The 27069-nt window shown below is 45.3% G+C and overlaps 2 protein-coding genes across 9 annotated transcripts in view; both read right to left on the minus strand.

Moving 5' to 3' along the window:
* Positions 1 to 650: 650 nt before the first annotated feature.
* Positions 651 to 20575, minus strand: rev1 (REV1 DNA directed polymerase). 6 transcript variants are annotated; one of them, XR_006080082.1, is made up of 23 exons: positions 20309 to 20574; positions 17132 to 17200; positions 16475 to 16607; positions 13142 to 13310; positions 12448 to 13068; positions 11495 to 12315; positions 11092 to 11190; positions 7029 to 7275; positions 6250 to 6378; positions 5996 to 6150; positions 5534 to 5653; positions 5210 to 5430; positions 4810 to 4982; positions 4477 to 4706; positions 4186 to 4400; positions 3799 to 4062; positions 3606 to 3708; positions 3229 to 3428; positions 2981 to 3131; positions 2693 to 2795; positions 2492 to 2558; positions 941 to 1004; positions 651 to 786 (listed from the first exon to the last, which is right to left on the minus strand). XR_006080082.1 is itself a non-coding variant. In XM_042306979.1 (22 exons), the coding sequence occupies exons 2-22, from the start codon at positions 17186 to 17188 to the stop codon at positions 993 to 995; spliced, it is 4290 nt and encodes a 1429-aa protein (XP_042162913.1). In that variant the 5' UTR covers positions 17189 to 17200; positions 20309 to 20575; the 3' UTR covers positions 651 to 992. The 6 variants fall into 6 exon arrangements, 4 of the variants coding, with proteins under 4 accessions (XP_042162913.1, XP_042162912.1, XP_042162911.1 ...); XR_006080081.1 differs by having other exon boundaries at positions 941 to 2558; XM_042306979.1 differs by having other exon boundaries at positions 651 to 1004; positions 20309 to 20575.
* A 2231-nt stretch (positions 20576 to 22806) lies between these two features.
* aff3 (AF4/FMR2 family, member 3) overlaps positions 22807 to 27069 on the minus strand; it is a 34792-nt gene continuing 30529 nt past the window's right edge. For all 3 annotated transcript variants that reach the window (XM_042306452.1, XM_042306453.1, XM_042306454.1), the window contains 4 exons: positions 24799 to 24892; positions 24635 to 24684; positions 24287 to 24492; positions 22807 to 24094 (listed from right to left, as the gene is read on the minus strand). In XM_042306452.1, the coding sequence (XP_042162386.1) occupies positions 23973 to 24094; positions 24287 to 24492; positions 24635 to 24684; positions 24799 to 24892 (472 nt within the window). In that variant the 3' untranslated portion in view covers positions 22807 to 23972. The remainder of the gene's footprint in view (positions 24095 to 24286; positions 24493 to 24634; positions 24685 to 24798; positions 24893 to 27069) is intronic.

Below are 27069 nucleotides of genomic sequence, written 5' to 3' on the forward strand. Positions count from 1 at the left end.
CAAAAGTGCTGAACAAATAGTTAGACTATGTCCATCCGAGCTCGTTCATTGTCTTAATCGAAAATACGGATTGCCTCTTATCCGCTCGTCATTCACTTATGCCATAGTTTGTACATCTCAATTGTCAATAGAAATTAAGCAAGTCAGCCATATCAGCTTTTTTTTTTAAAGGCAGTAAATGAGGCTGAATTAACTGTTTCACTGCCAGACAAGGCTCCACTGATAGCCATGTGTAATGCATATAAATTAGTCAAGGATATCCATATTGTAACAAAACTTGGTACACATGTAGCAAACATTGTCAAGACTCAACATTTGCAAGGACATTCATATCAACCTCATGGTGGCGCTATAACGTGCACATTTATATCTCTTGATCGGTTTGACTCGAGTGATGAAATTTGGCACACATGCTCAGGGATAGGAGTCTGGATAACCCACGCAATCTCAGACACCACTGACCAGATTTTGACAAAACTTGGTTGAATGAGTCTTGCCATAGAACTGTCATTTACAAAATTACACTGATTGGCCCAAGGGGAGCGCTGCATCATTTCTGGGGACGACACATTTACTTTTAGCTTGTTTCATCATCCTTTTCAGAAGGATCATAACACCAACTCCAAAACACACACCAAATTAAAATCAAGAATTTTACAAGTTCCAAGTTTATTATCAAGTTCTTAGAAAACATACAAATGATGTCACAGCTTCAGGTCTTCAGGCACGGGTCAGTCGTGATAGACAGGTACACTGACCAATGAGATAATTCCTTCTGGCCCTTCCCTTTTGTAGAGTTAGGGCAGATGAGAGGAAAAGTGAGCATTATACAGTCACTCAGACCACAGCATACACATTCTAAGGAAATAAACTCAGAATCAAAGGGTTGTCTGTCTGTCTCCTGTGTTTAGAACTACATTCATTTCCCCAGCATACTCACCGTTATATGATCATGGATCAGGTACAGTAGAAACCATTTCAAAACCACCATGTCATCCACTCTGCTGATGTCACAATGAGAGAAAACTGTCAGTTCTTTTTTTGCAACAAATGTGTGCTCTCTTGAACATTTGTATCCCGCGATGTCACAATAAGAGAACATTTAATTCTGCAACGTCACAAAAAGGTGTGACATTGTTGTGAGGGCATAAGCAAGTATTATTTCATTTGATGTCACAGAGTATTGGCAGCTCATAAGGAGAGTGGGTGCCTCACAACAGCCTAAAATGGCTTCCCCTCCTCACGTCACATAGTAGCTATCCAAAGCGATATAGTATTGCCTTCTCCTAGATTTTCTCATCAGTGTAGTTGAAGGAGAGGAAGCCACTTCACACCATTGCAATTCTGTGTCAACCTATAGAGGTTGCATAAAAAAAGTTACATAAGTGCTTCGGCCAAATGTTGGTTTCCATCCCGTCACAAACACACACAATGAAAGAGCAAAAGGAGAGAACTAACAACAGTTAATAACACACTACTTGTAACCAATACAAGAGAAAACATAAGAATGTCTATATAGAAAGTTTTTTTCTTTTGAAACTTAACAAGAGGTGTTGAAAACACAATTTACATGCCATAACAAGTTTTGGCACTTTTTTTTTGCAGAGGAAAGGTACAAAAAAAAATTGCTTGCTTTTTAAAAACAATCTCCCAAACAGGATGTTTTTGCATCTTTTTGCTACCATGTCAGTTTGCAGATACTTCTGAGGCTATGGTGGCAGAGCTTAGAGTAACAGAACGACTGGTGATAAGCAGAGAGAAAAGAAACAGAGCCAGGAAAAGTAGATGTCTATGGTTCCCTTCTTTCTGCCTCCAAACCCTGGATGTCACAGAATAGGGGGGGGCAGAGTAGACCGTCGAGAAGGCAAGGAGATTCCATGGCCACCATCAGACTGTGATATTTGGCATATTCACACACCTAATGGCAGAGTCAGCCATCACTCATGAGATTCAGTGGGTCCTGACCAACATGGGCTACAGGAGGAGTGTTCCTGCCCCCCCCGGCTCATGGAAGGTTGGACTGTGCGTGTCGGGCCAAGTTGATATTCAGGCTGCTGAAGTGTAGTGCAGCCGATTCCTGTGCTGTGTTCTGCTGACGCGTGTCATAATGAAGTCGAAATAGAACGCAGGTCAGTGAAAGAGAGCTTGTCATATAGATCCTATCATTACTCATTCTATGGGGCTTGCTGAGCTGATGTCACAGAACTTTCACTGTGATGTCACAAGAAGAGAACACAGCTCCTCCCGTCAGGATTATGATGTAATAGTTTGATGATGTAACAGTGGTACAACAAACAGAACACTGATGCAGAGTGTGTGGAGGAGCAAAACTGGATCTCAAATGGCATCCTATCCCCCACATTACTAGTGCACTACTTTTGACCAGTGCACTATGTGGGGAATAAGGTGTGATTTGAGACTTGGCTAGAGCCTGCCGTGTCCTCTCCTATGTGATCTTCAGAGTGCTGCCGTAGGTCTGCTGTACCACCACCTGCACGTTGTCCAGGATGAAGTCAAAGGCCATGCTCCACACAGACTCCACAGACTGCTGCATCAACCTGCAATTACATAGGATACGTGAAAATAAATTAATGGGAACAGAGGAGAAAACTGAAAAGTACCAGCCTTGGCCCAGTGGTCCGTGACTGTCAAACTGAGTAGAGGGGAGAGTTAAACCATGAGTGGACCGTACCTCTTCATGTACTTGATGACCAGGTCAAGTTTCTCCAGGTCTTTGTCCTCGATCAGATCAGTGCAGTACTTGACCACCTGCAGAATGTCCTCCTCCATGGGTTCTGAGGACGGGGGGAAAGGACAAAGACCTGGATTTTCACACAACCACATCATTAACAAACAGTCAAAAGCACAACTACTACTGTATGACAGCAAACGTCCCATTATTCCCAGAGAGGGTACTGACCGACCCACTCCCCCTTCTGTACCTGAGATGATACTGACCGACCCACTCCCCCTTCTGTACCTGATATGGTAGTGACCCATTCTCTGAGTAGTGTTCGGATGTCCGTGAAATCACAGGCTCCAGCCAGGGTTGGTTCAGGGCGAGGGGTGAACTTAGACAGAGTCTCTGGGACATCCTGCTTTAGGGAGGATGTGGAAGGTCCATTCTCCAGCTGGTTGGGGGTCAGTTCAGGCAAATCATAAAGCATCAGTACAAATCCATTCAGAAAAAAATTCTAACTGACCTTGGATAAGTGTCTAGGGGCTCACCTTGAGGCCGTTGGATAGGTCCCTCGGTCTGAGCGGGTGCTGTAGGGCTTTGGCAGGGCTGTTTCCTGGTGGGTGGGGCTTCTTTAGAGGGGAGGGGCCTTTCTTAATGGGGCTGGAGTTGGTGTTCTTCTTCTTGTAGCGCCTCTTCACCCGACCCACTCCAACCTGCTTCAGCTGCAACAGGGGGTTCCTCTGCTCTGCTACAGAGAAAGAGGGGTTGAGAGAGAGGAGGGAGAACAAAGGAGGCAAGGAAAGGAGATGGAGAAATAAGGGGGTAATGCAAAGAGGGTTGAATTTGATCATTAGTGGAACGTCTACGGTTCTTTCCAGTGTATTGTATGAACATACTGTATTCTGCTCTACATCTCTGGTCTTACCCATGATGATCCCTTGGGCCTGGGCGGTCTCTCTGCGGCTGTACGCTGAACGCAGTTCCTCCTGGAGCTCTCTGGGTAGCGCTGCAAACACCTCCGGGTCAACCTACAGAGAGACAGAATATTTGTGTGTGTGTGTGTGTGTGTGTGTGTGTAATGGGGCTATTGGCATTTATGAGAATGTTTGTGTGTGTACCTGGGAAAAGTCAGGCAGTTCCAGTATGATGCCCGTGGAGCCAGGCTGTCCAGGCTGGTTGGGGATCTGAAGCACCAGTGTTCCTACAGGAAGGGCAGCGGGGGTAGGAGGAGAGGAGGGGGAAGAAAGAAGGGATGAGGGGTGAGGGCTAGAGGGGCGGTGGTGTGACCCGTTGTGGGATCTCTCTTTCTCTCTGTGGGTCCAGGAGCGCTCCACCTGTTCTCTCAATTCTGCAGGCAAGGCGTCCAACACTGACCTGTCCACCTGACACACAGACACACACACGTAAGGGCGCTTTCAAACTGCCGAAAACGATGCATCAAAAACATAGTCAACCCAATGGATTTTCAATGACAGCAATGTACTGGTGAACTAGGGGTGGAGAACCTGTGAAGGAGAGGGGACCTCGATGCTGAGGTTGAGGCGTGTCCGAACATGGTTAGGTGTGCGTGTAGAGGGCAGCGGCTCTTCTTTACTTGTCCCTGGGATTGGATCAGCAGGCGAAGGAGGGCGGAGAGTGGAGAAGGGGGGTGGGACTCTGGCAGAGGAACTCTTCCCCTGATTGGTGGTTGAGTCAGCAACAGGAGCATCAGCAAGCAAATCTGAAGAGAGAGAGCAGAGGTTGATGTATGGCTTCTTGAGATAATCACTAACAAGATCTCACACACACACACACACCTGTGTGGTTGTGTTGGGCGGGGGGCCGCTGGGCCAAAAGCATGTCTCTGATGGAGCGTGTTTTAGGGCCGGAGGGGTCATAGGGGGCTGAGTGAGCCCCATCAAGGAGCTGCACCTGAAGGCCCACCCCCCTCAGGTCCTGCACCTCCAGCCTCATTGAGTGGAACAGCTTGATGACCTCACTGGCTATCAGCTGACCACTGTCTGTCGACTGGGCCAGGGTCACTGACCTGAGAGAGGGGACAGAGGGAGAGAGAAGGACAGAAATGGATAAGGAAAGAGCAGAGTGAATTATGTCCCCTCAGTGTGTAACCCTGTCCATTGCTCTCTCACCTGGCCAGATTGTCACAGATGCCGTGACCACCATATTTGGATGGCTCCACCGGGGCCCCCACCTTACGCACCATGACCTTTAGGGTCAGTCTGCGACCCCTGAGCCCCGCCCCCTGAAGACGCTTCTGTACCTCCATGGACAGGTTGGTCAGGAACGACTCCGCCTCGTCCACCTGGTGAGAGAGAATATGGAGAATTCAGAGAACGACAGAATGGAGTAACAGAAAAGCACCTTGAGCTGTTGATGAACATCGGTTCTACACAAAATATTCCATTCTGAACGAGTGTTCTGCCTCCTTGAATAAGCCTTGGTTCTGACCAGCATAAACCAGTTATGACCTGTGTAGAGCGGACCAAATCAAACAAGCTCTAACCACTTTAAACCAAATCTGGTCCTTACCTGTGTGAAGCGGATGTTGTAGTTCATCTCGGCCGAGACAGACTTCCTTTCCTTCTCGCTGCGTACGGGCCGGTCGTCGAGACCTCGGCAGAACCTGAAGAGGGTCTGCCCGGTGCGAGGGCCAAACTCCTTCTGCAGTTGCTGTAGAGACACCTGCTGCAGGTCCCCACACGACCTCACACCCAGAGACGCCAGCTTTGCGCCCATAGAACGGCCCACACCTGAGATTGGTGAGGGGAAGAGGGATGGGTAGAGGTGGTGAAACGCACCACCAGAAAGATGATCAGTTGCAGTGTCCACCAGGTGGTGCTGTAGTGTCCTCACCTGGCAGGCTAGTGACCCTGTGGTCCCTGATGAAGTCGTCCACTTCCTCTGACCTCAGGAGGTACTGTCCGTCCGGCTTGGCCTTCCGGGTCGCCATCCTCGCCAGCAGGATGTTGGACCCTGGAGAAGTCAGAGGTGACAGGTCACAAGTGTGACTGAGTGGGAGGGAAACTATGCTTAACAATGGCAGTCAACTCCCCTTGCTCCCCTAGAAGTTCAGGGTCACGTTCAGTAGAGCACAAGCACACTGTAGCAAAACATTTTAAAGTGGAAAATGAAAAGGAGCATTTGTTATTGGACAAGCCCAGATAACAGTGAGGGACTATTTCAGTCTGTTTTCTGCCATTTGGTGCATAATAAACAACCTAGGTAGTAGTGCCCGCTCCGTTTGAAAATGTTTCCTCCCGTTGTGCCTACAGAACATTACCAAGGGGTGGTAGAGGAAGGCGTGGCACCACTCACCCATGCCCACAGAGGCAGTGCACCCAGTCCTCTCCCTGACATCTGTCCGGATGGCGCTGGCCAGCTCTTCAGGTGTAGCACCCAACTCAGCCAGCAGGGCAGAGCAATCCACCAACGCCTCGTCACAACTCAGAGCTTCAATGTTGTGAGTATAACTACGGGGGGGGAAATCAGAATGGTCAGAGGTCATGACTAACAGTGGGAGGTGAGAGAGAAAATTAGATGGGATTTACAGATCCTCCCTACATCCGTACCTGGCGAGGGTCTCGTACATAGCCAGTGCCACCTCCTTGTAAGCCTGGAAGTCATAAGGGACAGACTGCAGGGAAGGACACAGCTGTTTGGCCTGGCCAAAAAACATCCCATTCCTCACTCCTGCCTGCCTGACAGAAAGAAAATAAAAAAGGAGACCAGATTACTAAAGGGTAGAGGGTATGTATGGAACCTAGCCTCGTTGGAAAGCACTTCTGACCCATCAAGAATGCACAGAGGACATAAGATAGGCACACTTCCAGATACCAAAGAAAATATCCCTTTTCTCTGGAAACAATGTTAATATACTATTTTAAACTTAGTGCTTAGAACAGCCAATTATATTTCCACCAACCATTTCATTTGTTAGGCTTCTTTTTGACAATTTGAGGGTTAAGGGTCCATTTGAGGGTTAAACTAATGCATTCTGGGAAATGTAGCATTTTCCCCATATTGAACTAAATTAAAATAATTTCATATAAATGTAGAATATTAGCACAGGTTTTTTCCTTGATCATTCATTTAAAAAAAAGTTTGTCCTGAAAATCAATTGTTTCAACATTATTTTACATGCATGTATATAATTACATGATTGATGTTTTATGTACAAGATGTTCATTCGTATAGACTACACCTAATATAGAAGAATTTGAATTTCACAGAATTAAATTATATTTCCTTTAATTCAAACAATGGTGTATCATGTTTACTACGCCAATTCAAATTCAACGAGGCATTTGAGCCCAACCCTGAGTGAGTATGTAGAGAGATAGAGAGTTACCTGGCCTCGTAGCTACAGGAGGCAATCTCAGCCATAGAGAGGCAAGTTGTGTCCGGGTCCACACCATTGCCGTGGGAGACGTGACTCTCGGCCGAGGTCATTTCCTCCAGGTCCCCATCCTTCCTCTCCGAGACACCTGCATGGGAGTATTTCCTCTGATAGTACTGCAGCTCTAGCTGGCGGTCAACACCAGGCCTCTGGGCCACTCTGCCTGGACCACGGTTACTGGTCACAGCTACTGGCTTCCCTGAGGGGGGAGGAGAGGAGGTGGGCGGTTAGTGGGCACTGGCCAGTTAAGGACTAGATTTGAGGCATACAAATACATGAGAATGTGTGTGCGCCTGTAGGTGTGGGACTGGTACATTTACTGTATAACTGACGGTTATGCATGAAGGTCATCATGAAAATAACACAACTGTCATAACCCTTAAGAAAAAAATGGGTCAAAGGGTCTGAATACTTTTTTTCTCTTCATCAAAACATATGGAATCATGTAGTAACCAAAAAAAAAAGTTAAGCATATTTGATTTTTTAGATTCTTCAGTATCCACCCTTTGCTAAAAGTGTGCAAAGCTGTCATCAAGGCACTTTTTTGGTTACTACATGATTCCATGTATTATTTCATAGTTTTAGATGTCTTCACTATTATTCTACAATGTAGAAAACAGTAAAAATAAAGAAAAACCCTGGAATGAGGTGTGTCGGATAGATCTATCTTCAGGTAGGCTCGCTTAATATAAATGGCGCCAGAGATGCGGGAAAGCAGTCTGTTGGGTGAAAACACCACCATTCAAAAGTTTGGAGTCACTTAGAAATGTCCTTGTTTTTGAAAGAAAAACACATTTTTAGCCATTTAAAATGACAAATTGATCATAAATACAGCATAGACATTGTTAATGTTGTAAATGACTATTGTAGCTGGAAATGGCAGATTTTTTTATGGAATAGCTACATAGGCGTACAGAGGCCCATTATCAGCAACTATCACTCCTGTGTTCCAATGGCACGTTGTATTAGCTATCAAATCAAAGTTTATGTCACGTGCACCGAATACAACAGGTGTAGGTAGACCTCACAGTGAAATGCCTACAGGCTCTAACCAATAGTGCTAAAAAGGTATTAGGTGAACAATAGGTAAGTAAAGAAATAAAACAACAGTAAAAAGACAGGCTATATACAGTAGCAGGGCTATAAAAGTAGCGAGGCTACATACAGACACCGTTTAGTCAGGCTGATTGAGGTAGTATGTACATATGGTTATCTAATCCAAGTTTATCATTTTAAAAGGCTAATTGATCATTAGAAAAGCATCAGCATTTGTGGGTTCGATTACAGGCTCAAAATGACCAGAAACAAAGGCCTTTCTTCTGAAACTCGTCAGTCTATTATTGTTCTGAGAAATTGAGGCTATTCCATGTGAGAAATTGCCAAGAAACTGGAGATCTCATACACTGCGGTGTACTACTCTCTTCACAGAACGGTGCTAACTAGCTCTAACCAGAATATAAATAGTGGGAGGCCCCGGTGCACAACTGAGCAAGAGTACATTAGAGTGTTTAGCTTGAGAAACAGACGCCTCACAAGTCCTCAACTACCAGCTTCATTAAATAGTAATCTCAGACTGGCAACAAAAAAAAAAACACTGGACAGAGGAAGATTGGAAAACAGTGTTATGGACAAATCTAAGTTTGAGGTGTTCGGATCACAAAGAAGAACATTTGTGAGATGCAGATCAAATGAAAAGATGCTGAAGGAGTGTTTGACACCAATGTCAAGCATGGTGGAGGCAATGTGATGTTCTGGGGGTGCTTTGGTGGTGGTAAATTTTGAGATGTGTACAGGGTAGAAGGGATCTTGAAGAAGGAAGGCTATCACTCCATTTTGCAATGCCCTACCCTGTGGACGGCGCTTAATTGGAGCCAATTTCCTCCTACAACAGGAAAATGACCCAAAGCACAGCTCCAAACTATGCAAGAACTATTTAGGGAAGAAGCAGTCAGCTGGTATTCTGTCTATGATGGAGTGGACAGCACAGTCACCGGATCACAACCCTATTGAGCTGTTGTGGGAGCAGCTTGACCGTATGGTACGTAAGAAGTGCCCATCAAGCCAATGCAACTTGTGGGAGGTGCTTCAGGAAGCATGGGGTGAAATCTCTTCAGATTACCTTGACAACTAGAATGCCAAAGGTCTGCAAGGCTGTAATTGCTGCAAATGGAGGATTCTTTGATGAAAGCAAAGTTTGAAGGACAATTATTATTTCAATTAAAAATGATTTATAACCTTGTCAACGTCTTGACTATATTTCCTAATCATTTTGCAACTCATTTCATGTATGTTTTCATAGAAAACAAAAACATGTCTAAGTGACGCCAAACCTTTGAACGGTAGTGTATGTGTGTGATTTATATAAATACACACAGTTTACATACACCATAGCCAAATACATTTAACAACTCAGCTTTCACAATTCCTGACATTTAATCCTAGTAAGAATTCCCTGTTTTAGGTCAGTTAGGATCACCACTTGTTTTTTTCATCACATTCCCAGTGGGTCAGAAGTTTACATACACTCAATTAGTATTTGGTAACATTGCCTTTAAATTGTTTAACTTGGGTCAAACGTTTTGGGTAGCCTTCCACAAGCTTCCCACAAAAAGTTGGGTGAACTTGGCCCATTCCTCCTGACAGAGCTGATGTAACTAAGTCAGGTTTGTAGGCCTCCTTGCTCGCCCACACATTTTCTATGGGATTGAGTTGGCCACTCCAATACCTTGACTTTGTTGTCCTTAAGCCATTTTGCCACAACTTTGGAAGTTTGCTCGGGGTCATTGTCCATTTGGAAGACCCATTTGCGACCAAGCTTTAACTTCCTGACTGATGTCTTGAGATGTTGCTTCAATATATCCACATAATTTTCCACCCTCATGATGCCATTTATTTTGTGAAGTGCACCAGTCCCTCCTGCAGAAAAGCACCCCCACAGCATGATGCTGCCACCCCCGTGCTTCACGGTTGGGATGGTGTTCTTCGGCTTGCAAGCCTCCCCCTTTTTCCTCCAAACATAATGATGGTCAATATGGCCAAACAGTTCTATTTGGTTCATCAGACCAGAGGACATTCCTCCAATAAGTATGATCTTTGTCCCCATGTGCAGTTGCAAACCGTAGCCTGGCTTTATTATGGCAGTTTTGGAGCAGTGGCTTCTTCCTTGCTGAGCGGCCTTTCAGGTTATGTCGATATAGGACTATATGGATACTTTTGTACCCGTTTCCTCCAGCATCTTCACAAGGTCCTTTGCTGCTGTTCTGGGATTGATTTGCACTTTTCGCACCAAAGTACGTTCATCTCTAGGAGACAGAACGCGTCTCCTTCCTGAGCGGTATGACGGCTGCGTGGTCCCATGGTGTTTATACCTGCATACTATTGTTTGTACAGAGGAACGTGGTACCTTCAGGCATTTGGAAATTGCTCCTAAGGATGAACCAGACTTATCTACAGACCAGTCTACAACTTTTTTTCTGAAGTCTTGGCTGATTTCTTTTGATTTTCCCATGATGTCAAGCAAAGAGGCACTGAGTTTGAAGGTAGGCCTTGAAATACATCCACAGGTACACCTCCAATGGACTCAAATGATGTCAATTAGCTTTAGAAGCTTCTGATAGGCTATGACATCATTTTCTGGAATTTTCCAAGCTGTTTAAAGGCACAGTCAACTTAGTGTATGTAAACTTCTGACCCACTGGAATTGTGATACAGTGAATTATAAGTGAAAGAATCTGTCTGTAAACAATTGTTGGAAAAATTACTTGTGTCATGCACAAAGTAGATGTCCTAACCGACTTGCCAAAACTATGGTTGAAAAATGAGTTTTAATGACTCCAACCTAAGTGTATGTAAACTTCGGACTTAAACTGTATGTATGTATGTTTTGTGCTGTTCAAACAGTTATTGCGGTGACTGTGGTCATTTGGCTGACCAATAACTGTCACCCAAAATTCCATGACCGTCACGGCCCTGTGTGTGTGTGTGTGTGTGTGTGTGTGTGTGAGAGCGTGCATGCCTTTGAGGTCGGGCCTGTATCTGATCCCCACAGAGACAAAGAAACAGTCCATGTCCACATGCAGGATACAGGACTGAGGGCCAGGAGCAGCTGACGAACCTGAACAACAAACACACAGACAGACAAATCAGAAGAGAGACAGACTTGTAACATACACAGAATAAGAAACACACACACACATTTACCGACAGAAGTAAATGTACACACAGCTACTCCTGTAATAAGGTCCAAAAAACACGTCACACTCAGACTCACCCTTCCATTAAACCCTGACGACATTAACAACATGCAGAATGTTTCCACTGACATTTGAGAGAGAGACATGACTGGACTGAGTAATTAGAATTCACATGCCATCAGACAGAGACCACCTAATCCAATCACACACACTCCTCTTCCTTACCCTCTCTCCTCTGGCGTTTGAGCCTGTCTCTCCCGGGGAATGTGGCGCCCCCTGTGGCCCTCCTCCTGCTCTGCAGCGTGTTGACATACTCAGAGAACTCACTCCTCCACGTGGAGATGTGATGTAGACGAGAGTGGGAGTAGAACTCTGAGATGATCCCCCCGGTCTTCGCCAGTACTGATTGGTGGTCACTGTCTGGAGGGGCGGGATTTGAGGGAATAGCTGATAAGTTGTTGGTTTCAAGAGGGGCGGGGTTAGGTGTAAAGGCATTGTGGTGACTGCCATTCAGACGGACAGGGGAAGTGGAGAGGTTTGGGTTATCAAGGGGGAGGGGTTTCTCAGGAGGGGAATCTGATTGACGGGGCTTCGGCGGTGGGAGAACAAGGGGGCGGGACGCCAAGGCAGCCGTCGCCTCCTGATAGGTGGGCGGCGGAGGTTTGGGTCGCTGTTCATTGGCCAGTTGTTCGTGGTGTCTGTGGTGAGACACAGGGGGAGGAGTTGGGTTCCTGGGGGGCTGTGGAGAAGTTTGGGGGTCAGATTTCAAAGGGGAGTTGGATAGGGGGCTGGCAGGATGCAGGGACACAGACCCCCCCGTGGACTTCCTGTCAGGGTTCAGGGGTGTGTCTGTGGGTAGTGTGGGCTTGGGGGAGAGATCCAGAGGCTTTAAGGCACCATTCACAGGGTGGGTGTGACCATTGGTCAGAGGGGGGTCCGTTGCCCCTCTGGTGGGTCTGACAGGACAGGGGTCCTCACCGCCCCCCTCTTGCACCCAGTTTATTTGGGCGGTCCTCATTTTGTCATAGGCCAGTAATGATCCATTTCTATAGGACAGAGAGAGAAGTGGGAATTTAGAATCACAACTTGGAACCAATGTTCTTTATGTGCACCCTAGTTTTGTATGTTATTATGCCAGCACCAATATACATATATCAACACACACAAAACACACTCACAGTCTGAAGTCCAGATCCCGGTAGCTGTGCTGGAGGTGGTTGGAGAAGGAGAGACTGGACTGAGGTTGTGCGTGCCCAGGTTTAGAGTGCTCATGGCTGGGGTGAGCTGGGATGGGACCGGGGGTCTGTAAGTGGGTGTCGGCTGGAGCAAGAGGCTGGATGCAGCCTGGCTTGGCCTGCCCTTGGCTGGGTGGGTGGTGGGGGATGTGTCCTGGGTCAGAGTAGAGATGATTGGAGGAGTAGGGGCTGAGAAAGCAGTGTCCTGGGCTAAAGTGTCTGGGCTGGGGGTTAAGGTGACTGGGGAGGGGGAGCGAGTGGCTGGGCTGGGGGTTGAGGTCACCAGCTAGCGGGTTACACTGGTTGGGCTGGGGTAGGAGATTGTCTATGTGTAGATGACTGTGGCTGGATAGGGGCTTCCCAAGGCTGGGGGATGGGTTGCTGAGGACAGGTATGAGGTTATTGAGGCTGGGTACAGGGAGGCTGTGGCTGGGTTGGGTTTGCCCGTGGCTGAGTCCTGCAGCCTCCTGGCCCTGGCGAACACACACACTGGGGAAGCTCAGGCCTTTCTGCTTGGCATAGAGCTGGTACTGCAGGTAGGACAGGAGATGGCCAGCCTTGATACTGAAGGTGGGAAAGAGGAAGGTTTAAACACTATACTTAAGATTATTTACACAACACACAACTCTACACCCACCTGTCAGTGATCCACTCCGGCCGGACCACCTTCTGGTCCCTCAGCTCCTGTATCTTGCTGTTGGGCAGGTTGGTGGTGATTATGTGGGTTGTCTTGGAGCGGGAGTAGTACATGTGAAACTGACCCCCATGCAGCATCATCAGCCTGCGCAGCTCGTCCGCACTGGGGTCTAGGTATAGAAATAATACATAGAAGAATTGGACTGGCGCTGATATCCACATTCTACTCTTCATAATCCTATGCTCACACACACAGACAAAAGCCAGAGAGGAAAAGCAGGAACAGACATCAAAGATCAGGGTAAAGCACACACACACACAGTACCAGTCAAAAGTTTGGAAATACCTACTCATTCAAGGGTTTTTCTTTATTTGTACCATTTTCTACATTGTAGAATAATAGTGAAGACATCAAAACTACAAATAACACATATGGAATTATGTATTCACCCCCCCCCCAAAAAAAAGTTAAATAAAAATATATTTTGTATTTGAGATTCTTCAAAGTAGCCACCCTTTGCCTTGATGACAGCTTTGCACACTCTTGGCATTCTCTCAACCAGCTTCGAGGTAGTCACCTGGAATGCATTTCAATTAACAGGTGTGCCTTGCCTAAAGTACATTTGTTGAATTTCTTTCCTTCTTAATGCGTTTGAGCCAATCAGAAGATGGTCTTTTACCAAATAGGGATAAGTCCATATTATGGCAAGAACAGCTTAAATAAGCAAAGAGAAAAGATAGTCTATCATTACTTTAAGGTCAGTCAATCATCAAAATTTCAAGAACTTTCAAAGTTTCTTCAAGTGCAGTCGCAAAAACCACCTAGCGCTATATCATGAAACTGGCCCTCATGAGGACCGCCACAGGAAAGGAAGACCCAGAGTTCTCTGCTGCAGTCTGCTGTCCCCACATGCTTCAAGATGGCCACCATTGTTCCTGCACCTAAGAAGGCAAAGATAACTGAACTAAATGACTATCGCCCCATAGAACTCACTTCTGTCATCATGAAGTGCTTTGCGAGACTAGTCAAGGATCATGTCACCTCCACCTTACTTGTCAACCTAGACCCATTTCAATTTGCTTATCGTCCTAATAGATCCACAGACGATGCAATCGCCATCACATAGCACACTGCCCTGTCCCATCTGGACAAGAGGAATACCTACATAAGAATGCTGTTCATGGACTATAGCTCAGCATTCAACAACATAGTACCCTCCAAGCTCATCATTAAGCTTGAGGCCCTGGGTCTGAATCCTGCCTTGTGTAACTGGACCCTGGACATCCTGACGCTGCCCTATAGACATAGACTTGAAATCACTGGCCACTTTATTAATGGAACACTAGTCACTTTAATATTACTCATGTCATGTATATACTGTATTCTATTCTACTGTATCTTAGTCTATGCCCCTCTGACATCGCTCGTCCATATATTATTAATTCCATTCCTTTACTTAGCTGTGTGCATTGTTGTGAAATTGTTAGATATTACTGCACTGTTGGATTTCGCTACACCCGCAATAACATCTGCTAAACACGTGTATGTGACCAATAAGATTTGAAAGAGATGTTACCAGCCTCAGAAATTGCAGCCCAAATAAATGCTTCACTGAGTTCAAGTAACAGACACATCGACATACTACGTGAATCAGGCCTTCATGGTCAAATTGCTGCAAAGAAAACACTACTAAAGGACACCAATAAGAAGAGACTTGCTTGGGCTTATAAACACGAGCAATGGACATTAGACCAGTGGAAATCTGTCCTTTGGTCTGATGAGTCCAAGTTTGAGATTTTTGGTTCCAACCACCGTGTCTTTGTGAGACGCAGAGTAGGTGAACAGATGATCTCCGCATGTGTGGTTCCAACCGTGAAGCATGGAGGGAGATTGTGTGATGGTGCTTTGATGGTGACACTGTCAGTGATTTATTTAGAATTCAAGGCACACTTAATAAGGATGACTACCACAGCATTCTGCAGTGATACGCCATCCCATCTGGTTTGCACTTAGTGAGACTATCATTTGTTTTTCAACAGGACAATGACCCAACAGACCTTCAGGCTGTGTAAGGGCTATTTGACCAAGGAGAGTGATGGAGTGTTGCATCAGATGACCTGGCTTCCACAATCACACAACTGTTTGGGTTACTACATGATTACATAGTTTTGATGTCTTCTCTATTACTCTACCATGTAGAAAATAGTCAAAATAAAGAGAAACCCTTGAATGAGTAGGTAGAGAGAGGAGATTATTTCCATGTACTCCCCTGTGATATTCTTAGAAATCATTTACATATCCAATTTAGATTTCCTGTAGGTGAAAAGAAAGAGGAGATAGAAGACAAATACAAAAGCTAAATGAGGGGAAAGAGTGAAAGGTGGAAAGAGGAATGAGAGAAGAAATGGGGTAAAAATGGAAAAGTGGAGATAAGAGGGGGAAAGAGAAAATAAATGAAAGATAGAGATAGAAGGAGAGAAGGGAGGCAGTGTGGGAAAGTAGAATAAAGAGGTAGAACGTGTCGACCGCACAGCAATCCCAACAAAGCCTTCTATGGCTTACCTAACAACTGAACCCCTGTCTATTGTACGGTCCACGCGCACAAAGTCCATACATTGCAGTTACACACCCGCCCAGTCTTTCTAGAGAAATAATTGCAATCAAAGTCAAATTGCTTAGAAAGTATAAATGGGTTACGAGCTCCATTAAAGCATTAAGGACAGTATTTAGTATCCATAGAAGGGATAAGGATAGAATCAATGGGAGAAGGGTGGGTATGGTGTAAAGGCGAGGGCATGGGAACATCCCAGACAGTTAGGAACAGTTCGGGTATATATTAGGATGGCATTTTGTGACGTTTTTGTTCAATTTGATCTTCGGGAAGGTTTTTTTTCCAGCAGTTGGTGCACACAGAAGATGATCGAGGCAAGCTGAAGTCGGTAGCCAAGTCTACGCCCCTTTGACGGCGATTGGTCAACCGAAGGGATTCTTCAATTCAGTGTTTGTTGTCAATCAATAAGATGTGCATGAAAACGAGGCCTATTTTTCCACTTGAGAAATACTGCACCAAACATCTTCGTTAGATGTAAAATTGTGTGACTAAGAGCTCTGCAAAAACATCAAAATAAATTACAGATTTCTTGATTTATCTTAGATTAATTTGGACTCTTTTGAGGAAGTGTATGCTTGCTACAGCATCTCAAGATGGACAAACAGTACTTTTGCCGCTTTGTCTCATTTGTCAAGCAAAGGTCTTTTAAGGGAGTATGCGAGCGCACTCGTTCGGGTCACCTAGCCAGACCATGCTGATGCCTTAATGGCCATGTGTCTCACCTGTGTACCCGTTGACATATATGGCCACCCCAGTGAAGATGCTAGAGCAGACTCCATCTTTCTGTTTCTCTCTGGGGGCGTCCATCTTAAACTGCTCATCCAGCTTGGACACCTTAGCAGCCATGTAGCCACCCTACACACACATTTTACATTTAAAGTCATTTAGCAGATGCTCATATCTAGAGCAACTTACAGGAACAATTAAGGTGAAGTGCCTTGCTCAAGGGCACAGACAGATTTTTCACCTGGTCGGTTGCTAGCCCAACGCTCTTAACCGCTAGGCTACATGCTGCCGGTACACACACACATTTTAGAATTTGTTCTAACAAGAAACCCTGATATTCTCACTGCAGTCTGATAGTCACACATGCAATAGGGCTCCAGGCGAAGTCAATGAAGTGCCAAATTAAGGAGGAAAACCTGGGTCGGCTTATCATGCATGACATATACAGAGCATTACTACAAAATTCTTAGCCTCTCCTTTCTCATCAGCAGTCATAAGTATACATAATCACACAGGTAATCAACCTAAGTTGTTTGCACGATTCATTATGCACTAGCAGTACCATATTATCCCACTGAGCTAAAGTGAGCCAATGTAACGGATAATGCCACGCTCATGGGTCTCCATGGCAACGGAAACAGGAAGTTACTCACCCTGGAGGCCCAACCGTTGTCATCCCTGTCCCTCTTCCTCCGCCCATCTCGACTCATACTGAGAAACACCTGGGAGAGGATGAGACAGGGAAAAATAGTCTGTTTTAGGTAGCCATATCTATGACGGTGAGTCAGTCCGTGTAAGAGAACCCACACACACTCTTTGTTATCAGGTGTTTAGGTGATCGACCAGCCAACTTCAGTACACTAATTAGGCTTGTATTGCAATTAGTGATCGATACAGGGAGATTTACATCAGGCCCCACCCTAGAAGAACAGTACAACAGTGTGTGTGGGAAAGTGTGGTGACCAATGCTTACTTTGATTGAAACGTTGGATATTACATTTTTGCATCTGAGCTCTTAGTGTGCGGCTCTCCTTTATTTTCACGTATTCTACTCCGCTAGCCAGCACCTCTCCTAAATAGGTGTGCGTTTCTTTTTCTTCTACATTGACCAATGCTTACTTACCATATAAATTTGACCTTCCTTGGTCTGTCATTTTGTCCCTCAAAACACTCTAGAACATTTTATTTTTCTCACACTTGAGTTCTCCCACCCTATATCCTGTGGGTGCCTCCATCTCAGATGGTGTGATTATGATGAAACCATCCTCATCCTCTATTTTTTATTACATTATTTTAATTATCCGTCTGGACCTTTCAATTCTGGCCTTGAGCATTGTAGTGCTCATCTGAAAACAGATTTATCTTCAAACCCCCTCCTATTGGGCTTTCTGAGCTCAATCCATCAGACCGTTGTCCAACTTGACATGAGGAGGGTGTTTCCTAGCTCAAGGAGAGATCAACAACTTCAGATTTTGGAGTGTACTCTCCCTTTAGCACGGACCCTAGCCTCAGTCTGTGATCCATGTCTCAACCGGAGGGAGTGGCCCAGTAAGCTTATTAGTCCTAATATAGGCCCTGAGAAAGGGAGCCTGAACGCCCGCCATTAAGAAACCCAAAAGCAGAGAAAGGCACATCTGTTGAATGAATAGGCAGACACAGTCAGGTTTGACACTGATTGTCTGTGTTCCCAATCTGCTCATCACCTGTAGCTGGCTGCCATGATTGCAGCGTCTGACTTATATCCTGCCAGGGCCAGGTGCTCCAATCATGCAAATGAGCATGAGCAGGAAGAACACACTCAGGTCAGTTCAAAGGGAGGTGACATCAAACATCGGGAGAATCTCAATTGCATACTCCTCGCATCCTCACCTTCTCAAAAGCCACTGGATGAGAAAACCCAGAGGTCCCAACCCTTTGCCCTTCTCCTCCAATGGGTTTTTTGAGAAGGAGGCGAGAGGACGCAAGGAGTATGCAATTGAAATTCTCCCAAGAAAGAGAAAATGAAGGAAGCCGAATGGGGAAAAAAGGATGGATGTAGCCTTGGGTAGAAATGTTATGGACAAAGGCACATAAAAAAGGATGACGGAGGGGGGGGACAGAAAATGACATCGGCAGATAACCTATACGGAGAAGAAAGCAGTAAGGAAGAGGTGGAGATATGGGGTTAAGTCTAAGCCTACATCCCATCCATGGACAGGTAATCAATCAGACAAAGCATCTGAGAAAGATTGACTATCCTACGCCTGTCTGTCTTTTTATTCCAGCCCTACAATATTTGCTGGGTTAAGATCAGCTTTATCTGGCGCTGTTATGACCTTTAACATTATGAGCTAAAAATACACCTGTCTCCAGAACAGTTCTAAAAGGCCTCCCGCTGTATTAACTCTGCAGCAGCATATAAGCAGCGGGGATGGCTGGACCATAGACATAGATAGAGGACTCATCTCTGTATCTGTGCCATTATAGTGTTTGTGATGGCTTGGACAGTGCCATGGAAGTTCCATTTTGAAGTAGTACATTTTCTTCTTCAAGATTGTCTGATCGTGCCTAATGACATGACTCCAACAGGGTCACCAGGAGGGATCAGCTAATAAAGTTGTAAGTCCCACCCAGTTGACTACATTACAATAATGGTGCTGCCCATGCTAATACAGCCTTTTGACCACTAGAGGGCTCTATCATTCTCTATGGGCTGGACACCTGCCAGACCGTCTGTCCTGCTGTGCCACGCTCAAATGAGTCCCCACAGAAACACAAATGGCCCACAGCTGGTGGACTGCAGGTGTCACTGTGTAACCTGGCTCCAAAGTATTGTGGTACAAAAGGGCCAAATTGGTTCCTGCCGCCAAGAAGGAGTCCATCTTAAGTCAACTTCAAGGGCTGGTACCAAGAATTCATCAGAGGCATAGACAGTTAGATATGAGAGAGATGCTGGAGTGGGAGGGGACAGACAATGTAAAGCAATTATTACTGATTTCCATTACAAAGACCATTAAAATGAGTACAAAGAGCAGAGCAGCAGACACCAGTCTAACTGCAGCCTCTTTTTGTACGAGGGCTGTTTTGGAGCATGCTTCGTACAGTGCCACCACTGCTCTCCTCGCTGACTACTTACTGGACTGAACATTCTAATGTAAGCAGGTTGCAGGAGTCATGCTTGCTGGAGTTGGCTACAGGTCTAGCTAGCCCCCCTCCCTGCTCCCTCCCTCCTCGAGCAGAACACAAACAAAGATTTGTGGTCGACCTGCATGGCGAGCACTGCCTGGACACGCGAATGGGCATGATTTTACTTTAAGATTGATTTTTTACTTTAAGCTAGTTATAGCTATGCATACGGACTAGCGTTGACGATTTCCTAAATGAAAAAGACAGCTGACCCCAATCACGTCCACTATGTGTGTAGCTAAGCTTGTTAGCTAGATCCACGCCTGATTCTGTGTGGGAAATGTATTGCTTGCTTCGTCATGTCTGTCAGCTAGTGTGGTCCCATGTGATTTTGACTACCACAGACCTAAAAAAGCTCAACTAGCCACGTTACTCTCGAATGAAGACTGTCAAAAAAGGCAAGCTGAAAGACAGATATTATGCAAATCAAGCCAGCTGCAGAGTTAGCTGGTAAATAACAAATGTAACCGAATGAATCGTGTCGCAGCGCTACAGAGTATAATTTCAGACTGTGCACAGATTCTGTGTGCAGTGAGGGAGGACACGTTGCTTATGTCGAAATGATGTTACATAATTGTGCAACAATGAATACACAGTAGGTGCACGAGTGTGTCCACACTGTACTGTTCCCATTGTACAAGCGGAAGTCGCTTTGCTATACTCACCTTCTCTTCTACTGACTTGATCTTGTGCTGAAATCAAACAGCTAAATGTTGCTCTCGCAGGCTGGATCCTTCTTCTAAAAGGGTCTATGCGGTGGAGTTATTCCCTATTTTGAGTTTAGTGTAACTGTTGTGGTCTTCCTATTTTGACATGCTCTTGAATAATCTCCGATCACCTTTCTCCGTGTGCTCTCCATTTTCAGCAGCCCGTCTGCTTTTTCTCTCTGCCTCCCTTCTCTCCCTCTCTCAACTCCCTGGCTCCTCCCCTCACTGTTTAGCGCCTTAAACCGTCCTCCCTGTCGGGTTAGTGACAGCTCCCATTGCCGCTGACTGTGGTTATCGTGCCACCCCGTGGCGAGTCAACAACACTACACTTGACGCAGCGCTATGAAAGGCCACGTTCCATTTCATTGCCAATTTTCCCTAGCCTTTAAAACCTCATCGGCCTCCGCCGCATAAAGAAGTAGTTATTGCGCCACTTAAACTGGAGAAGGGTCTGAAAATTGAAATGGAATTGGGTCAAAGAGATTAGGGACGAAGGTATGTTGTGGGCTACTATCTCACGCACGCACGTCCCTGGTTTTAATGTATATGGCACGTCCTCATTGACTTGGCCAGAGACGAAGTGTCAAACATGACAGAAATAAGCCTAATGCGTTTGTATGGGTTTATTTTGGACCTGCCTGCTTTCCCGCCTTTGGGACACCGACTCCCATTGTTAAGGCGGAGACACGAGCACTCGTCATTATATACAGATCTCTGACTGGTCTTTTGACTGTTACTGCATCCAGCATACTGGCCCCCTAAACAAACACAAATTACCTCGACTAACCTGTACCCTCGCACATTGACTCGGTACCCCCTGTATATAGCCTCGTTTTTGTTATTTTATTGTGTTACTTTTTATTGTATTTTTTTTACTTTCATTTATTTAGTTAAGATTTTATTAATTATATTTACTGAACTGCGTTGTTGGTTATGACAGTGGACAATGGTTAAGGGCTTGTAAGTAAGTATTTCACTGTAAGGTCTACCTACACCTGTTGTATTCGGCGCATGTGACAAATACAATTTGATTTGAAAACTGAAAAACGCAATACACAATCTGCATATAATATATGGTAGCCATGGCTCTCGGGCAAAAAAAATCCATGCAGGCAGCCAAGAAGAGGACTAGAGTCACAGAGTCGAAATATAGGGCTGCGTGTAGACTAGGCCGAGTGTGTGACAGATAGTGCGACAGAGAAAGAATACTTTTAAATCTTTTGTCTCGTGCTTTGATGCAGACTGGCCACCAGCCAGTGTCCTCAGAAACCCTAGCCAAACGGGCAGCAGATGGCGCTATTATTCCAGCACGCGCACAGACTTCACAAAATGACGCACGGGCGACATACATGCGGAGAATACCGAAACGCGGTGGAGCTATTGCTACTTCAGTTCAGTCCAGTGTAGGCCTACTGATACCGGGTAAACCGTTATCTCGAAAGTCTCTGTTGTAACCGTGTAGCAATATATGTTATCAGCCGCTGAACATTAGTGGGCCTATGATGATTGGCCTTAATATTTTAGTATATCCAATATTATGCAGATGTCAACAGCAACATCTAAACATCTCAAAATAAGTTCAATTAACAATCTCTGCTCCAGTGATCTCACTGAATGGATGGCAATTTGATCCCACGCACGTCATCGGGTGCAATGCCCATTCGTTATTTAATGTATAAACCCGTTAACCCCACAGAAGCGCAGTCCGGGAAATCCGATGCATGAAGTCAAAGCACATGTGATATTTCAGGTTTGTTCCACTGTCATGTTTCATCAGCCAAATCTAAATATAGACTGTCTGATGCTTTTAAAAAATCCCTCTCAGGGTCTCATTGCGTTGCACCTGTCACGCGGACAGATGTAGGCTAGGCTACATCCTCCCCAGTCTCATTGGCTATTCCGAGTTGTTGCTATGGTTCCAGACAGCGGATGCTGAGGCTTGCCATAACAGTCTTCCTATTGGTGCAAAGGGCATCAGGGTAATAAGTGATGTCGAAAAAAGAACTAGCTCTATCAGACAACCTACTCAGAGAAAGAAAGACAGAAAGATGGGGGAGAGGGAGGGAGCAGAAAGAAAGAGAGGCTACCCACTGGGCACAAACGTCAGTTTAACATCTATTCCATGTTGGTTCAAAGTCATTTCGTAGAAATGACATGGAAACAATGTTGATTCAACCAGTGTGTGCCCAGTGGGTAGGGAGTCAGTCAGACGGAGAGATGAAGGAGAGAAGCACAGTCTGATCACAAATACATTTAACTGGAATACACACACACACACTCACACAGACACACACATTCATCTAAATATTGAAAGTTGAGTGGGGACACTAATAGAATTTAGGAAATATCTGAGCGATTACTAGGTGTCATTAAACATGTTCTATTTGGGGATAAATCCTTGTTAGACTTCAGGAGGTCATATACCAACTTTGCTTCAACAAACATGGAGATGCATACAAATTGCAATATCAAAGACATTTATGAAATACAATTCGGTATGGAACTTTTGATAATTACATTACACCATATTATAAATAATCATTTTGCATAGACAGGAACATGAATGCTGGCCCATCCACTTGGCAACAAAACCAAATCCCATTGTTTTGGTATTTTTGTTCAAAACAAATAATCTGACACACCTATTGCACATAAAAAGACATCAAAAAGTGAAAGGCATCTCTAAATGTTCTTAAAAGAGCCATCTCACAGTGTGGTCATACAGAAAAGCTAGCAGTAACTTGGTCTACATTTTAGGATGAGGGGTCTGACAGTCCAAAATAAAACTCAAAATCCCAACTTCACCTTTCCCCTAATGAAACCATTTGTCCTGGTAAGGCCCATGGGAGATGTAGTCCAGGTCATATGTCTGTTGTCCTTTTGTACGGTAGAGAAATCAAAGTCCTCACAGGTGCACTGTATGATGTTTCTCTTCCGTTTCCTTTTTAAGACAGTTTCTGTGTGTGTTTTGTGATTACATATGTGGCACGTTTGGTAAAGCAGCGAGTTTGAAGGCATTGAATCCATGTGGAACTTTAAAGATCTGCACAGTGAATCCCAAGAGGAAGAGTAAAAGATATACTAAAACAGTTCCTTTGCCTGTGTGTAGGATTAACAACACCTTCCCCCCATACGAAGTGAAGCTCTTTGAGCACCAGGAAAGGCGCTACTGTGTATACATCCAATCCATAATTTATGATACATGCTGAGAATTGAAGTATTAATTGAAGTACTAATCCTTAAAACGTAGAATACATGGGGAATCGTCCATTTCTAATCACTTGTCTCTCTCTCTCTCTCTCTCTCCCCCCTTCCCTTAAAAGCCAGGTTGTTGGGTCTCACCCATAAAGAATGACAGAGGCCTCCAGTGGCCAAAAGGCCATGTTAGCATGGGAGCAGCATTTAGGGCTTCCACCATTTTAATGCGGTCAACTGGGTGACAGTCAACTTCCTGTTGGAGTCATGTCCAACCAGCTCATCAGGAGGGATCAGCCAATTGTGAAGAATAAAATTGACTACTTAAAAATGGAGATGGCGCTGCCGGTGCGCTCACAGACCCCATAATGGGAACTATATAGGGATGCTTTCTCTATCATTCTCTATGGTCTCGCCCCTCCCTCCACTAACCCACATTGGCACTGATGCGTATCCACTGTAGAGCCTGTCTGGTGTACTGGACTGCATGAGCAATACTACTGTGGAGAGTCAACGGCCCCGACAGGGTGTTCAAGTAGTTAAAAAACTCTGGAAAGAGAGAGAGAGAGAGAGAGAGAGAAAGTGGGGGGTTAGATCACATCTAATAAAACACTGAAACCTAGTCTCAACAAACTGATCTCTCTCTCACTCTCTCACTCTCTCTCTCTCTCTCTAAAAAAAACCAAAGAGGTAATTTCAGTCCAGTTATTCATTTGCTAATAAAGAGGTAGCCTCTCCTACCCTTGTTGTCTCTGGCAAGGCTATCTGCTACCTCCCAGTACTCATAGCTGTAGAGGACACTGTTGGTGATGTTGAGGTGGTTTGCTGCCATCTGGTGGATACGTTGGGGAATGCTGATGAGGGAGGAGGGGGAGCTGCCAGTGTGAGAGCCCAGGGTGAGGGCTGAGGGGCTGGGGGAGAGGGACGAGGGAGGTCCCCCTGTGCCCCTGTCAATGAGAAAAACACAATGATACTTCGCTAAGGAGAGTCAAATCAACATAGTACTACGTTCACAAATACATTGGAGTGATGGAGAAAGAGAGCGAGGGGGAGAGGGGATAAGAGAGACAGAGAGGGAGTCTTTCTTACTTTCCCGAGTCGCTCCAGATTGGGGGAGTAGTAGGCACTTTTGGAGAACTCTGGGATGACAGATAAAACACATTTACAATCTAGCCAATCTAATCTAACATGTCTGCTTTTAATTGCATCACACTAAATCCAGCAGTTAAAATAGCTGCTGGTGAGGTCTGTACCTTAAAGTAGTCCAATAGAGCCTTGGAATACTTCAGGGCGTGATCCTTCTTTAGACGAAACATCTGCCAGTATAGGAGAGCAAGGCACCGGAAACTAGGGAACACACACACACACAGAAAGAGAGAGAGAAATGCCCAGTAAATAAATACATAATCCACATCCTATAGGTGATTATTTTCTGGACCGATTAGTTGCTGGACCGATTTATTTAAAAAGAAAAGCTTGTTTTTTTGTTTTTTCACCTTTATTTAACCAGGTAGGCAGTTGAGAACAAGTTCTCATTTACAACTGCGACTTGGCCAAGATAAAGCAAAGCAGTGCAACACAAACAACACAGAGTTACACATGGAATAAACAAACGTACAGTCAATAACACAATAGAAAAAAACTAAAAGCATTTCCCTTTTGTACAAAAAGCATTTCCCTGTTGATGTTATGATTGTGCAAACATGCATTATGCTGGCTCAAACCAGCAAGACCCCTTCAAAATGTCAACAATGGCACATAGTCGGTTTTTTGTCTGAATCTATTCAACGCTGACGCTTGGACGCCCTCTGAGGAACCATCAAACAGGCAAAGCATCAATACAGGACTATTATCGAATCCTACTACACCGGCTCTGATGGTTGTCGGATGTGGCAAGGCTTGCAAACTATCACGGATTACAAAGGGAAACTCAGCCACGAGCTGCCCAGTGATACGAGCTAAATGCCTTGTAGGCTCACTTTGAGGCAAGCAACACTGAACCATGTGTGAGAGCACCAGCTGTTCAGGACAACTGTGTTATCACGCTCTCCGTAGCCAATGTGAGTAAGATGTTTAAACAGGTTAACATTCACAAGGCCGCAGGGCCAGACAGATTAAAAGGACGCATACTCAGAACATGCGCAGACCTGCTGGAAAGTGTATTCACTGATATTTTTAACCTCTCCCTGACCCAGTCTGTAATACCTACATGTTCAAGCAGACCACCATAGTCCCTGTTCCCAAGAACACCTAGCTAACCTGTCTAAATTACTATCGCCCCATAGCACTCACATCTGTAGCCATGAAATTCTTTGAAAGGCTGGTAATGGCTCACATCAACACCATCATCCCAAACACCCTGGACCCACTCCAATTTGCATACTGCCCCAACAGATCCACAGATGACGCAACCCTTATTGCTCTCCACATCACCCTTTCCCACTTGGACAAAAGGAACACTTATGTGAGAATGCTGTTAATTGACTACAGCTCAGCATTCAATACCATAGTGCCCTCAAAGCTCATCACTAAGCTAAGGTTCCTGGGACTGAACACCTCCCTCTCCTGACGGGCCTCCCCAGGTGGTGAGGGTAGGCAACAACACATTCATCACACTGACCCTCAACACGGGGCACCTCAGGAGTGTATACTTAGTCCCCTCCTATACTCCCTGTTCACCCATGACTGCGTGGCCTCGCACGACTCCAAAACCGTCATTAAGTTTTCAGGCGACACAACGGTGGTAGGCCTGATCACAGACAACAATGAGACAGCCTACAGGGAGCAGGTTCGAGACATGGCAGTGTGATGCCAGGACAACATCCTCTCCCTCAACGTCAGCAAGACAAAATAGCTGATTGTGGACTATAGGAAATGCAGGGCCAAGTAAGCCCCCATTCACATCGACGGAGCTGTAGTGGAGCGGGTAGAGAGCTTCAAATCCCTCGGTGTCCACATCACTAAGGATCGATAATGGTCCAAACACACCAACACAGTGGTGAAGAGGGCATGACAACGCCTCTTCCCACTCAGGAGGCTGAAAAGATTTGGCATGGGTCCTCAGATCCTCCAAAACATCTACAGCTGCACTGTTGAGAGCATCTTGACTGGCTGCATCACCGCCTGGTATGGCAACTGCTTGGCATCACTGGGGCCGAGTTCCCTGTCATCCAGGACATTTATATCAGGTGGGGTCAGAGGAAGGCCATAGACTGTTCGCTCTGCTACCGCACGGCAAGCAGTACCGATGCACCAAGTCTGGAACCAACAGGACCCTGAACAGCATTTAACTAGTTAAATAGTTAACCAAATAACTACCCGGACTATCTGCATTGACCCTTTTTGCAATAACTTTTGGGACACATCACATACGCTGCTTCTACTGTTTATTATTTGTCACTTTATTCCTAGTTATATGTACATATGTTCCTTATTTACCTCGTACACCTGCACATCAACTCAGTATTGGTACCCCCTGTATATTGCCAAGTTACCGTTACTCATGATGTATTTATTATACATTT

This window comes from Oncorhynchus tshawytscha, linkage group LG26 (genome assembly GCF_018296145.1).
Source record: "Oncorhynchus tshawytscha isolate Ot180627B linkage group LG26, Otsh_v2.0, whole genome shotgun sequence".
Taxonomy (NCBI): domain Eukaryota; kingdom Metazoa; phylum Chordata; class Actinopteri; order Salmoniformes; family Salmonidae; genus Oncorhynchus; species Oncorhynchus tshawytscha.

What these genes read in the sequence shown, in the direction of transcription:
- rev1 (XM_042306977.1), bottom strand. Translation starts at nt 17,188, where the DNA reads ATGAGTCGAGATGGGCGGAGGAAGAGGGACAGGGATGACAACGGTTGG. An exon ending in ATACAGGCCCGACCTCAAAG is followed by an intron (nt 7,276 to 11,091) that starts GCATGCACGCTC and finishes CTCCCCCCTCAG; the next exon opens with GGAAGCCAGTAGCTGTGACC. An exon ending in CGCCCAACACAACCACACAG is followed by an intron (nt 4,401 to 4,476) that starts GTGTGTGTGTGT and finishes CTCTCTCTTCAG; the next exon opens with ATTTGCTTGCTGATGCTCCT.